The following is a 16,368-nucleotide window of genomic DNA, read 5'->3' on the forward strand; positions in this document are numbered from 1 at the left end:
AACAAAACGTAAATTTGGGCAGACCAATGGGCAGACCTACCATTTACATTTTCAGTACAGTACTTAAAAGATTTATTGTTATCTTACTTTTAACAGAGTATCATTAATTACAAAATTTGTGTTGGCGTGAAACAGAAAATTTTAATGTTGGTATTGTTTAAGTCTATTTCAAAAAGTCGTTATATAAAAATAAAATAAACTTACATTTTTTATATTTTTATTAAAAAATATCCCTAATAATATCTAAAAACAGCAAATGTGTTTAATCCAGATAGCCCTAACATAAGAAATTGTATTGAAACTGTACTTTTTTTGGTATTAATATATTTTATTTGAAACACCTTTATACGTTACTAAGATAAGATTGCAAAAAATCGCAATGTACAAAAAAATGAGCGTTCTGCATCTAGGTCGTCAGGATCAAGCACTACCACTTTTGTGATAACTCAACAAAGTAGCGTACATAAACACCAACATCAAATTTTTGACACCTTGTAGTTGTTTTTTATGACAGTAGCGACATTGTTTTTCTTGATCAATTACATAATGATGCATTCCATCGAAACGATAACTTACATTATTTTCTTCGGCTTGGCCGTCCACAAGAAGATGAATTCACTTTGTGTAATGTTGAAGAAGTGAAGTTGCAATGCATCGTCGAAAAGCTTATTGATCCAAAGTGCCCTTCTGTATAGCCAAATCGTTATAGTGAGTAAACAAACACAAGTACCACATTTTTTTTTCTAATACCAGCTCTCTATAAATTTACGTTTTGATCGTATTAATCTACGCCGCCCATATTTCGAATATATAAATCTACCATAAATGGTTGAGAAAAGTATCGCTGTTTTTCTTGTCGCGAGTATCGCTTTATTGATGAATAAGATTCGCACCAACTGCGTTCGAGCACAGCGATACAACATTATTATCGTGCCAGCTGATAATTATTGTCAATTTCTTATTTGCGTCAAACTTAGCATCGTACAATCCTCTTTTATCTATTGCAACTCCTTTGCTGATTTCAGCTGATTTTTTGGTATTCTGTTTCCACTGAGATGTTTGCTTTTTCACACAAGTGGTATTGCCGTGGAATTTTCAAAACTTTCTTAGGTTTAACCAAATTTGATAAAGGAATATCATCATTCGAATCGAAGTCAACCGAACGTGATACATGGATTTCAGCTAATGTTCTCAACATATTTGAAGGCAAATTATCCGGAGACACGTTCTCTTCGTCACCAGAATCCGTTTCAGCGGCATCTTCCGGAGGTAACAAAACTATATTAGCTTGAGAATGGGGAAATTGATCTTCTTCCAACATCTCCAATGCCTCATGTAAAAAAAAAAACCTAAAAAATAAAAGCAGTATGTTTATAGCACTATCAACAAATTCTTTTGGGCTAACTGCTAAGTAAAAAAAACAAAGAAGGCTACTTATTGCTGTAAATACTCAAATTTATAATTCACATGCCATAATAGTGCATAATCCTGACGACGTCCTATATGTAGGACGGTCAAATTTATTACCAACTGGCAGCTACGTGGCAAACATTTTGGATAAAATTATTTCACGATTTGAATGAATGAACAATTATATATAAATGACATGATAAAAAAGTACATTTTACGAAAAGTATAATATTTATTTCTTCCCTTGCAAATCTGATTCAATGCTCAGCCATATTTTACTTTTTTTAAAACCGCAACAGAAGTAGACGCTTCAAGCGATACGAATAAAACTAAACAATAGTGGGACTATTCGTCCTTGAGTAACATTTTGTGCTAGATGACGTTGTCAGATTTAATCCAGGACCACGTTTAGAAATTATGAAATTAGCGTCTTACATGTAGAATGTCAGGGCTATTAGGGTTAATATTAATAATAAGTTTGCTTCTCCCGTCATCTTGCAGCAATTGCTTCAAGTTTGTTTATTCGGTATATAATAGCATATTGGAAAATTTTTAATATGATTTATGTAATAGGGAAACTTGTTACGTTCCCTTAAATCATAAGCTCTGGTAGAAATATTCGAATATTTATTAGTGTCATATTTACCATTTAAACTTACATCTAGCCTGCCTGTTTGTTTTCCAATGTGCCTCCAGTTGATTATCATTTCAAAGATTTTGCAACGGTCTCATGGTTTGCTTTTTTACTGGGAAATGATCTCTCTCTCTCTCTCTCTGATTTCACAACTGTGTCACAATTTAAGTCATTATTTCAATATTACCTTTCTGCTCTTCTTATGTTTGTGTTTCTGACCATAAGTGTTTTTCTAATCAATTATTTTTGACTTACTTATGATACACAATGAAACACACAAGTAAATATGTAACTAAGCATGTAAGAATTTAAAAATAGAATTATTTCTTTAAGAAAATATGTTTTTTGGAAATATTGGCTGTCACATATTTGGGGTGAAGACCGCCGGTAAAATTTTTTACAACCTTATATTCTGGAAGATGTATTTATAAACCAATTATGTCATTACTTTTGAAAGTAAAGTAGTTTAAAAAAATAGCAGAGTGGACAAAATAAATGTAAAAGAGTATTGGCCAAAAAAATTAATCTGAAAGGTAACTTCTAGAAAAATGTTGAAGAAACACTACTGTATGACGTGAAATAATGGACAAACAATAAAATATCCCACTTTACAAATAGTACAGTTTCATCTAGTAAATGGAAGTAAAAACAAAAAGATATAATGGGATACTCATAAAAGAACACATTATCGTGATAAAATTAACCCAAAATAAAAATAAGTAAAAAGTTCCCATTTAGTAAAGGTAAACACAATAATAATACATGGTCGTATAAATAAAAAACTGGAAGAAGGAATAGATGATAGTCAGTTTGGGTTCAGAAACGGACTAGGAACCAGAGAAGCGTTATTTGCTTTTAATGTGTTAGCTCAAAGATGCATGGTTATGAATGTTGATGTGCATGTTTGTTACGTTAGAACTGAGAGTAAGAACACTGAGATGCTAGATGTTTTCGATGCTGCAATATGGGCTCTTGAAAGCTGGACATTAAAGCAAGAACACATAAATAAGTTAGTCCTTTAAAATGTGGTGTTACAGGAGGATGCTTAGAATAGCATGGACACAGAAGAAAACTAACACGGAAGTATTGCCAGAAATGGGCAAAGAATGCGAAATAATAAACACATTAAAAATGAGAAAGTTACAAAATCTGGGACACGTAATGAGGGCACAGCGATATGAACTGCTAAGGCTGATAATACAGGGAAAGAGTGTCATGGTTGAAGAATTTAAGGGACTGGTTTAAATGCAGTTCTATTGAACTCTTCAGAGCAGCAGTAGATAGAGTAAATATAGTTATGATGATATCCAACCTCCGATCGGGAGACGGCACTTAAAGAAGAAGAAAGACAAAGGACATTAAAGTTCAGTTAAAAGTCGTAATACTTTCATGTAATCAGGTTTACTCTGTATCCCATTACTGCTGTTTTAAGTTAACCCTACAATGCTCAATTTTTAATTTTAGATTGGAAAAATTTATATGTATATCTATTTTATAAAGAAGTCCGAAATAAATGCTTAAAAAAATTTAAAGTTATTTATTTTTAAATTTCAGAACATTTTCGGTAATGTATCAAATTTGATACAAAATGCATTTGGGCAAAATTATATATGGGAAATAAAATACTTAAGTACCTTTATAGTATAATATTTTTATTAATGAAATTAAAAGAAACAGTTTGAATCCTTATTAAAACATAAGTGCAAGCCACATTTGTCACATTTAACATAGGTTAATTTTTTACAATTTGGCTTTTTGCATCGGATTCGATCGCTAGTGTAGATTGGCCAATGTCCTACAGCATCTGTTCGAATATCTTTTGGAGGAATATAGCTTGTTGGCCCGTTCTTTTTCTTCAATTGTATATCCTGTTCAATAGAACTTGTAGATGGTCGTCCCCGCTCATTTTCTGCTGTATCTTCCATTTCTGCTCCACTCAGCTCATCTTCAAATATCACTGGAATATTTGATACGTCTATATTTTCTACATCTGCATCATTATTTAAGTCTTTAATATCACTTACATCACAATCATCTTCACTATCATCCCAATTGTCGACTATAACTTGCAATTCTTTATCTGATAAAGGCCTCTTCATATACCAGCTAGACATCTAAAATGATACCCAAATTACATTATGTATCATAAATGATACAAACAAATTTTTTACCATACCTTTAAAAATAATAGTAGATGCTAAATAAAACTAACACTGGATGACTTGTGGATGTGTAATAAGCAGAAAACGCAATTTTGCACATTCAATTTTGATTAATAACCACCTATAAAAAAATTTTAAACTCAGCGTTATCGTCAACACGACGGTTAAGTGATAACTGACTAATTCGCGCGTTTTATAAAATATTAGACGACGTTGCAATTGCAAGGTTACAAAATGTGTATAATATAATAGAGTGGTATATATCGAATATGTTACATAGTGCTGTTTGGACTTAATATTATTTCACTGTGTTATACATGTAAATTCTCGGTATGTTTCATATATGATACATTGAGCAGTGTAGGGTTAAGTTAAACATTGAGAATAAGATGAAAGATAGTGTACTGTACTAGTGCACCGGGTACCTCTAATTAAAACATATTAAAATCCACTACATAACTTTTTTAAACTTATATATTTATCACAGATCTAGTTTTGGGTAAAGGGTATATAATATATAATAATGTAATTACGTATTAATAATTTTATATCTTCATATTTTTCAGTTGGTGTAAAATATGTTATTACCTCTGTTCATCGAAAACCTATTGTGAGATACGATTTTAAGGCCGACCATCCATTTTTCTTTTATATCCGGCAACATAATACAGATGTGGTGCTATTTGCTGGACGATTTGCCTAAAATTATCAACTAAAATTCTATTTATTAAAAGCAGTAGCCATAACTAGCTACTTTAGTTGTGCTAAATAAGTTAAACTTATTAAATTTTTATTTACCTTTAAGTTCTGTTTATTTTACTTTCCTGTTAGTAATAAAAAGTCCTGTCTCCCCTATTATGCTAGATTTTAAAACGCTGTGTCCATCCCCATATGCCCTCTCTATATGCCTGTCCAAACTCTTCTTCTTTTGCTTTTACCTAGACATATTCCATCTCTTTCTAAATCTACATATATTTCACCCTCCCAAGTGTGATTTATATCGGGCTATTTTAAGTATTATTTTTTTTATATTCTTTATTTCTGATGCCCTTACCCATGATGTTGTCTTCAACGTGTTTTCTTTTCCTCGTCCTGGTATTCTCTTTCCATGTATCATCGTGCTATTTTCTGATTGAATGCGTCTATATGTTCTTAATACTCAGTTTGGATGTTTGTTTCTTCATATTGTATCAATGATGTATCCCACTCTTTTATTTACTTTTTTAACTTGTTTTCTCAATTGATCCTTGATATTGTTGTCATTTGATAAACTGATTCTGAGGTATATAAATTTTAAATTTCACTACTTTGTAATTTTACCCATTTTGTTTTCGTCTCTAGTTTAAAACTTATTGATTCTATTGATAGTATTGGACCTTTAGTGTACGTTCACACAGACTGCTATGGCGCGATCAGCGATGCGATACTTCGCTATGCAATGATATCAAACACTTGTATCTTAAGTGCCTTGTTCAAATAGCGCCTGATTTAGTGCGATGCGATGCGATGCTAATAGCGGCTAGTATGCTCTTCGGTTTGGTTTTCAAGAATGTTTGATTCCATCACCAGCAGCTTCACGTGTAGCGAGCGATATGGACTACGAAAAATTAATAAACAATAATGAATAAATTATGGGTTGAGGTTGCAGTGAAAGTTAGAAGTGACTTATTAATTCTATTATAGTTTATTTTTATGAACGAGAGAGTAATTAGCATAATTTTAACTGGTAGCTCCGACCACTCCATGGGCGTGCTCAAGATTAATTGAAAAATTACTTTGAATAATTGTAAAAAATAAATGAATTATTTCAGTGTTATAAAGTGTTATGTGTATGTAAACAAAAGTGACCTCTTTTATCACACACTATATTAGAACTGACTGGCCTACATTAAAAAGGGTTTTAAAAAATTCACATTTTTTTTAATTTTTAAAAATTACAAAAGAGAAAAAGAGTTTTTAAAACCGTCTAAGGTATGTTAAATAGATGAATAAAAATATTAATATAAAGTTTACAGCTACTTGTTACAAATCCAAATCAGATTCAGAAGATGAACTTGCAGAACCAAGATTTATAATAACTGGCTCGATCATTTTATCAGTAATATTGTCCAGCTTCCACATTTTTTCCTCTTCTTTAATAGTGTGATTTACTGCCTTTTCCCAGTTTTTAGGTTTTACATTATTTATGGCCTCCAAAAACAACTGTTTAACATCATGAATTTTAAAAGTGGTAGTTTTTCTTGAAACTTCACTCTTTATCTGTGCCCATACCAGTTCAATCGGGTTTAATTTACAATGATATGGTGGGGATCTAAGTACTGTCATTCCACGATTTTTGGCAATTTCATCAATTTCGTATTTTTTAAATTTTTCTTTATGAAGGGCACACAACGAATAAAGTTCCTTTCTTATAGATCCGGGATGGTACGTAATATTTTTTGAACTCAGCCAATTCTGCAAGTCTTTTTTTAACCACTTGGTTGTGGGCAGTCCTTCTATAAGTCTGGAGTGATAACTTGCATTATCCATTACTATTACACAGTTCTTAGGAAGAAGATCTATCATTTGTTAGAACCATTCTTGAAAGACATCAGCGTTCATGTCTTCATGGTAGTCACCGGTACGAGTTGATTCAAAAGTTAATAAACCACCTTCAACAAAACCGTCTGAACTGCCAATGTGTACTATTATCAGCCTGCGTCCCTTTCCTGATGGTGGGTTTAAACCAGTAGATAAGTTATTTACAAAAGCGTGCCTTTGACTTGTAACAGTTTCATCCTGCCAAAATTTATTTGGTGTATGACCCTCGTTGATCCATGTTTCATCAAGATAAAATATTTTTCTTTTTTGGTTTCTCATTTCCTTTATGGTTCTTAGAAAATGTCTTCTCCATATGACAATATCGCTTCTTTCTAATAAAATAGACTTTCTCGGATTCTTTTTCCAGCGGAAGCCTATTTCTTTTAAAAGTTTCCATAACGTACTTCGACTCATTTCTGGGTAATCCTTATCATCTCGAACTGAGACAAGAACTTTATCCAATGTTGGAAATTCTTGTCTAAAGAAGAATTCATGCACTTTCCGTCGAAGTCCTTCTTTAAAATGATATTCTATTTGAAATTTTGGTTTCCCTGGAGCATTACGTGGCATTTGAAAACTACCACATTTCTCTTCTTTCTCTTCTTTAATAACTCTGTAAATCGTAGATTTCCCAACACCAAGTGTACTGCTAACTAACTCAACGGTCTCATCAACACTTTCACATAAACGTTTGTCTGTAAATGATTTAAAACAATTAAATATTAATGTTTTTTCATTAACTGTTAGAGGACCAATTTTTCGGCGTTTACACGGCATTTCCAAATTTTCCATAACACTAGTATACACAATAAACTGCACCTTGCAACTGAAGTACCTACTTTTAGTGAACTGTTAAGAATTTTGAATACGCCACTTGGACCTTCCTATATACAAAATGGAAAAACCCACTATCACATTTTCTGTGGAATAAGTTTAGAAGGTAATTATCTAGTCAATTACTGTCGTAGATTCCTGGAATTAAAGAATTAAATGTTTGATTGTTGAAACCCTTACTTCGTGGAATGCACTTATTTCAGATAAAATAAAACGTTTTATTTTATCTAAAGAATTAAACTTTATTTTGCAAATAGGCAAAGAATTAAACTTTATTTTGCAAATAGATAAAATAAAACGTTTTATTTTATCTAAAGAATTAAACTTTATTTTGCAAATAGGTAGGTACTTATTAAACTTTTATTGGTTATATATAACCAATAAAATAAACATCTTACATTTCTTGCAAATTCATTAGTACCTGTTAACCTCCATCACTCCGACACTGGCAACCTTATTTAGGGATTAGTAACCCTCACAACTATTGTATTCTATTCTGCTCCAACCTTTATACCTGGTGGTCATACTCAATTTAAAATTGTTTTCCTATATACTTCTGTAAACTTGTTGACAAATATCTGTTTTTCATTGAGTCACCCGTATCAACAGTTTAGGGATTTGCATACATAATTTATTGTTTTTTATTACTCTCTCATACATAAAAATACACTATAATAGTATTGGACCTTTAGTCATTTTGGCGATATTTTTATATTGAATGCCACCACCTTCAATTTAAAATGATTTGGCGTTCTATCAAGTCGTTTTCGTTCCTTGTTATCAGGACTGCGTAATCTGCATATGAATATTTTTATTTTCTTTGAATTTTATTTCTATTTTATAGTTTTAAAACAAAAAAAAACATTTTATCAATAATGATATTTTTTGCTAAATATATATATATATATATATATATATATATATATATATATATATATATATATATATATATATATATATATATATATATATATATATATATATATATATAGGGAACACTCGAAGAGTGGTGGGTTTTCAAGTGGAGAAATAAAAGGCAAAGAAGGTGGCTACTTCATCTTTTTATTGAAGACGTTTCGCTTCATCAAGTTCATCTAAAAAGAACAATATGAAAAACCAAACATCCATGGAAAAGTTATTATAAGTATGTTACCTTAAAAAGATAGCTAGCAGCCAAAGATATAAAATGTGTAAAGAAGCTTGTGATAATGGACATTATAATATTATGCTGTATAGACAATTAATTTGAACCGAATACAGTTTACAAATTAACTCAACTTAGCACAACAAAAGACATGTGGTAATGGTACATGTATATAGAAAATATGTGAAAAAACTTAGTAAAAAACATTAATTTACAAAGAACCAAAAAGATCATATGATGCACTTCCAACAGTATATTATTATTTAAATTTGATTTTAACTTTAGGTAACATTATTAAAATTGAATTATAGATATTTAAAAATATATATAATGAAGTTACCACTCTTAAGCTTCTCAGGCGCTGTCGGTGAAATGCGACCAGCATTTAGGTACCACGCTGAACGAGAAACGACAGTGGCAATTATTATGCAAGTAGATAATTTCATTTTCTTTTAATTAAAACTCCACTATTGTGCTACACGTGTTTCGAGTTATTCAACTCTCATCAGGAACACTTAGCCATTATAGGAACATACCAGGCCAAAACACGCTATCAGACGACCTCTATACGAAGCAACAAAAAGTCAGTAAACTTCTATTTGTCAGCGAATTAGTGAACCGCAAATCCAAAGCATATTGGAAGCTATTGGACGATATTAGGAATAAACTTTAATTCCAACATTGCAGTTCAACTTTGGAAACATTATTTTTGCATCCTTTATGTAAAGGAAAAGACATTAAAATGTCTTTTCTGTCTAAAATGTACTAAAGTAGACGATTGCATTTCCTCTCAATTAGAACCGGTCTGGCTAATTGATCTTTACCAAAGCCATCTAATTAAGAAAAAAAACATTGTTATGTAGGTGAAAGGCAACCTTAAATATTTATTTCTGGGAGGAAAGGATCACTCAGGAGCAATGTTACCAATTGTGGCCCTACGTTTTAGAGCTACAACTAACACAGCCACGGATGATTGCACTTCCGAGAAATGGAAAGCCAACACGTTTAAAAAACAAAATAGGGTGTTAATTAAAACGAGATTGTTATAACATAGATAAGTAAAAAAATCATTAGCAAATCTCGCAACTCAGTAGAAAAGAAAATAGATACAAGGTAAACGGTAAGCGTAAATGCGTATTTCTGACTGTTTGCTTATTGCTATCGCTATTTGCTCGTCAACAGTACGGTGCAGCAAAGTTAGTTAGAAGAGGATCAAATTAACTTACGAAAGGATCTAGCTGGAGGATAGTGTGGCTTCTTCCGTAACTGTGTTGAGTCACGAGGCTGGAATGCAAGGAATTCTAACGATACTGCCACAATTGGTCTCATAAAACTTCACACTGACAATTTATTAAAACACTTATTTAAAGGGCATTTCATTGTAATGACTATTATTAACAGTTCATTTGTGTCCAATAATGGGAGATTAACCCTTTTAATACTCATTAAACACTCATTCTTTTGGGCTAAACCACTTTTGAAAAGAATTAGATTACTTAAATATTTCTGTTTATCTAAGCAGATTATTCATCTAGTGTGGGCGTATTATTCTATATAATTGTAATACACTGTAGCTTTATATACATCGGGACCTCTTTAACAGTTTGAAGATAATTTAAACAATTTTTTTTCTACTTGTGCCAAAATCGTAGTAGATTTTAGTAAATTTGTTTAGGGTATTTATTTTCTCTGCACCTAGACCAAATAAATGGTTTAGTACATTCACTTAATACATATGAATCCTAGAAACACTCATCGTCATCATGAGGAAAATTTATCTTTATCACGTGCGCGTCCTAACAGTGAATTTGAATTTATGTTCAATCGTTCATATATTTTTGTGTATTCAGACAGTGGCTCTATATTCCTCCAGATTTTCTTTTAATTATTCCCTCTATTGTTAATGTGTCGTCTTTAGGTATTCCCTCTATTTTAATAATGGATAGTTCCGTACCATTCTGTTTCTTTCACGAAATATTTAGCTCTATTTTGAATTATGTAGGTTTCTGGTGGCATTAGCCTATTCATTCCTATTGTACATATTCTATCTTCTTAAAATCAACTAGATAAATATTATGTTTAATATATCGAAACAAATAAAAGTTCTAATATATAGTGATAGTGTGGAGTTTGATGTATTGTTTCGTCGTTGAATACAAAATTTATGAGATATGAAAAATTATTTTGATTTAATTTTATATTTCATGTAACTTTGCGGTGTAAAATCATACTTATTGTCTTCAGTTTTAAACCGTGTCAAATATCCAGATGTATGTAAAGCCACTCCTCAAGCATGATGACTTTAGTACTATTTGTTATTAATAAAGGACATTCTTCTAATGTTAATGATTTGTTTAACGTTTTAGTTGCTATCGTTCCCATTGCACTATTTAGAATTAACCAATACTTCAAAGCAGACCACCCATTCTTGTTTTACATTAAAGAAAATAATTGTGGAAGTATACTGTTTGCTGGAAGATTTAATCAATAGAAGACATATAACTAAATTTCCAATATTTTATAAATTTATGTATACATGTTTTGTTGTAGGGAGCAATTAAAGCATTATATATGATCAAACTACATAAATGATTTTTATTATATTTCGTTCACACTGTAACGATATAATTTGCCTACCACATTGTGTATCACTTATAGGGGGTTGAAAGTGGGGACCAAGCAATTACTGGGATGGAGATAGGGTTAGCAAACAAACCGAAACGTTTGCGAACGACCACTCTTATTTTGGTTGCAAAGCTGGGTCGTAAGTGAGTGAATAAAGGAGGGACTGGAAGGGGTAACTACAAACAGAGAAATAAAAAAAAAATACTTACGTAGATTTTCTGGAGGAAGGTTCCTAAACTATTTGAAAAGGACGCCGTTTAAAATAATATTTTTTTCCTAAAATATATTGAAGGGTGAAAATCTTTTTAAAGCAAGTAATTCTACAACTCTTTGTTTAGAGAGAAACGTTACATATTATTACTTTACATCAACAGTTATTACAAACAAAATACACAAAATTTATCAACAAAACTTACAATTGCGCTATCTGTAACGATGTACAATAAGCTCCAGACGTTGGGCGATACTTGTATGAATTTAAATTATTATTAGAAATGAAAAATATCTAAATTTTTCAACGGAGCTTACATAGGGTTTACATTTGAACAAAAACGTCATTTGAACCAAAATTATGATACTGACTGTCATATGTCATATTTCGAAATTCTAAGTACCAGTTCTTAAAGCTTATTATGGAAGGGAAGATAGAAGGAAAACGTAAATTGTTGCAATTACGATTTCCCACAATTTCCCTTCTTTAAAAATTTTTTCGTTCGGTCTATATTTTCCGAGTTAAAAAGGAAAAAAGTGACTGAGTATAATTATTGAATTATCTCGTTTATTATTAACTTTCAACATCAATGTACGTAAAGAAAAATATAAAGATTTATATTTTATACAATTTTGATCTCTTGCATTATTTTTTTGCTCATATCACTATTTAACGTCCTAAGCCTAACGAACTCCAGACGGTGACGTCGTCAGCAGCAAGCCATAAACAGGTACGAACCTACGACTTTAAATATTGGTTTTAGCAACAAAAGACAAAGATCAAAATTGTATAAAATATACTTCTCTTAATTTTTGCATATTATGTACAAAATATATGTATATTATGTACGTAATATTTTGTTTATGTACATTCCTGTCGTAAACTTAATAATAAACGAAATAATTGTCTGCTTTCGCCCCACCCCCCCCCCCCCCACCTATTACTATTTTTCCCATAACTCAGAGAAAATATCGACATCACGAAAAGATCTGTAGAAAATAAAATTATAGTAAATCGCATTTGCATCAATTTCAGTCCTTAACATTTTTGTCGAAAAGTTGAAAATGGTGGATATTAAAGAAAAACGGTTCTTCTTTAAAATCAAGATAGCGGCTGATGCAATGGCGGAAGTCGTTCACGATTTTAAATTTACACTACTATTGGCTCCCTTCCCCCTTAAAGGTTAGAATAATAAAATTTGGGGCAGCTTGCCGTAGATCAGATCGTACCCCACTGGACAACAAGATTAATAAACACAACTATAGTCATGAAGCGTCTAAATTTAACACATTTTCAAATGTTAGACTTATACATAGTCACGAAATGGTGTCTTAAATCCGTTCTATCCGTACTTAATATGATTGTATTCCACTGTTAGTAAATTCTGGCAACGTATTGTGCAATATGCTGGCTCAAACCCAAAAATTCAGCCAAAATGTGATTCCCAGCACACAAAGAAGTCACTAGGGCTTCTAGTAGCTTGCTTAAGACTTTATCACTGCGATGTAATTCAGTAATTTATCTTTATACTGTTCTAAAGGACAATACCACTGAGAGTGAAGACTACTTATATACTTTTAATGTCTGTTTAAATTTCTTTTACTTCTAGACCTTTCGAAACAAACTTAATATTATGAGCGAAATTCAGTTTTTTGTTAAGTATTTGAGTTAGTTATTATAATGTTGATGAAGAGTTTGAAACAGAATTTTTGACGAAATACTTAAGAGGATCTACGAAAGCCAGATTTAAATCAAGATTGAGCTACAAGAAAAGTCAATCTAACTAACAAAATAATTATTATTAATACAATTTAGATAGTTAGTATTTAAAACTTTATTAAGTTAATTAAAAGAACCAGAGGAATTAATTTATTAAACACAATACTAAAATTAACAACCAAAGTAATAACAAATAAACTGAATGAAATTATAACACTAGCAAAAGAACAACAAGGTTTTAGAGCAGGAAGATCATGCACCGACGATATATTAATAATGAGGCAAGTGCAGGAGAAATCATTATAATACAACAAACCGGTATATCTATGTTTCGTGGACCTTAAGAAGGCATTTGACCTGGTCAAATTAAAAGACGTTATACACTTATTACACGCAAGAGAGATACCTCCATAAATAATTAAAACGATCGAAAATATCTAACAAAACAACACGATAGAAGTAAAAGTAGAAGAAGAACTAACTGACCCTATTGAATATGACAATGGGATAAGACAGGGAGATTTCCTGAGCCCTCTAATGTTCAACCTGATTATGGACGAAATAATAAAAAAAGTAAGAACTAAAAAAGGATACCAAGTGAAAGAAAAACAACTTAAAATAATCTGCTATGCAGACGACGTAATACTACTCTCTCAAAGTAAACATGATTTACAACATGTGCTGCACAAATTTAATTTAACAGCCAGAAACTTTAACATGTTTGCTATTTCGCTAAAAAAGTCAAAATTCGTGGTTATAACAGCAAATTTACTAAGATGTAAATTGGAGCTGAAGGTCAGATAATAGAACAAGTGATAGAGTTTAAATATCTAGCCATCACACTATCTAGATAGGGAAAGCTCGAAACAGAAGTAGAAGTTCAAGTGAATAGAGCAAATAGATCCGCAGGTTGCCTGAAAAAAACAATATGAAGAAAAAAATATCGTGAAAGAAATGAAAGGCAAAGATGAAAACATTTGATGGAAAAACACTATGGGACAGAGCTAGAATATAGATATACAACGTAGATATAAGGTGAAGAACACACTGAAGACGGCAAGAGACGGTTCCCCAATACGAAGACGATCAGTAGGATGTCCACGTAAACGATGGAACGACAACTTAGAGGAGGCACATTGAAAAATAGACATAATCATGTCTACATAAAAAGAAAAAGAAGAAGTATTTAAAACTTGGATATTAATTTGACCAACTTTACAATCACGAGTTGGTACGCAAATATTGTCTTAATACATCTTGAATAATTATTATCAATCAATTTGTAGACTTAAAAAATATGGGTTCATTTATTACTGATGAATTTCTAATCTTCTGTTCTATCTTACTCTTAAAACACTAGATCCAATAACTATTTAACCTAACCAATCTAACTTTCTGTAACACTTTTCCGGGGGTATGGTGCCAAAAGATAACTTTTCTTCTTTTTTATTAATTATTTTCAAGTAAAACTCTAATAAATTAATATTTAAACATGGATGCGGTAGCAATAATATTTGACATGTATATCTAAAACATATTAATTTAAAAATAATAGTAATAATGGGGAATAAAAAACAAAGCGAGAGGCTACCAATGGGTGTGCGATTATAATACTTAATGTGTAGAATATGTTTAGAAATATTACTGAGAAAAAAAATTAAAAGCTAAAAAAATGAAACAAAGTGTATATGCACAGAGAAAAATCTAGACCTAAGAAAGATAAAATTGTAGACCTAAGAGATTCTACAGAGTCAACAAAATATATTTTAATAAAAGGAGTTAAGATTTAAGGAGTTTACTACAGCTTATACAGCAGTTAAGAACCATGTGTAATTTAGATCTTAACAGATAGAGGTTAACAATAGTTATACGGTGGTTTTCAGACGCTTATTTACGGATAATACATTTTCTGTGAAAAAGCTCATAGAAAAAATAATAACATTAAACGCTGAATTGCACATTGCATTCGTGAATATCTATAAGGTCTATGATAATGTCGCAGTCATCAATTTGTGAGAAACGAAGGAAAATCATGAATTAGATAACACTTAAAAAATGTCTTAAAACTACTTTACAAAGACACTAAATTAAGAATCAAAGTCTGGCAAAACTTCTCAGAACCGTTTAAAGTTGATAAAGAACTTCGACAAGGATGCTGTCTGTTATCAACTTTATTTAAACTTTATATAGAGAAAACACTAAAAAAAGGAACAAAAAATGCGTACAGCTGGGAGTAAAAATTGATGAAAACTATTTGCATAGCCCTTAAGTCGCCGATGATCAAATAATTTGAGCAGAAGACAAAGATGACATCGTACACAAAAAAAAAATCTGAAAAAATAGAAAGATAGGGTGAGAAATAATTATGATTTAAACTCAACACATGGTCACTGGAAACCGCAGAAGACCTGGAGATGAATAACAAGTCGATAAAACAAAGAAATGGATATAAATACAATGGGCGTTACTTTAACAAATAGAGGATCAGATAAAACTGATATAATAAAAACTACGAATAAATAAAATACAATAATATTATAAGCAATATTACAAGCAAAACTAAACACCAGATGTTTAAAACACTAGTGGTAAGTTGCTCACTTGATCTGTCAGAGCTGTGGGTGACAAACTTAACAAAAACAAGATTAGATGAAACGGATATAATAAATACCGCAAAAAAAAGAAAATACAATAATATTATAAGCAATATTACAAACAAAACTAAACACCAGATATTTAAAACATTAGTGGTAAGTTGCTAGTGAGGATGAAGTGACAGCAGACGTACAAAAATTGCTAGACGTAATGCTTTATAGACTACGCAAAAGCATTCGATAACGTAAAGCACGAAAAGATAATTGAAGTTCTCCATAAGATCGGAGTCGACTACAGAGACATTCGAACAATAGCGAGTCTCTATTGGGGTCAAACAGCTAAAGTGAAAGTAGGATCTACATTGACCAATAAAATTGAGATCAAGAAAGGGGTACGACAGGGCTGTATCTTGTCTCCTATTCTCTTTTATATATACTCAGAAGAAGTATTTAAG

At 31.3% G+C, this 16,368-nt stretch overlaps 1 protein-coding gene across 12 annotated transcripts in view; it reads left to right on the plus strand.

Moving 5' to 3' along the window:
• Positions 1-16,368, plus strand: part of LOC140434818 (antichymotrypsin-2-like) — a 169,184-nt gene that overhangs the window by 89,336 nt on the left and 63,480 nt on the right. For 2 of the 12 annotated variants that reach the window (XR_011950090.1, XM_072523364.1), the window contains one exon: positions 4,773-5,010. The exons of 9 other annotated variants lie outside the window; for them this stretch is intronic. Coding sequence is in view for 2 of the 3 variants with exons in the window: in XM_072523364.1 (XP_072379465.1) it covers positions 4,773-4,909 (137 nt within the window). In the remaining variant the exon portion in view is untranslated. Of the gene's footprint in view, positions 1-4,772; positions 5,011-11,130; positions 11,281-16,368 lie in introns of those variants that run through there. One more of the 12 variants, XM_072523377.1, reaches the window with a different exon arrangement.

The sequence above is a fragment of the Diabrotica undecimpunctata genome, chromosome 2 (genome assembly GCF_040954645.1).
Source record: "Diabrotica undecimpunctata isolate CICGRU chromosome 2, icDiaUnde3, whole genome shotgun sequence".
Lineage (NCBI taxonomy): Eukaryota > Metazoa > Arthropoda > Insecta > Coleoptera > Chrysomelidae > Diabrotica > Diabrotica undecimpunctata.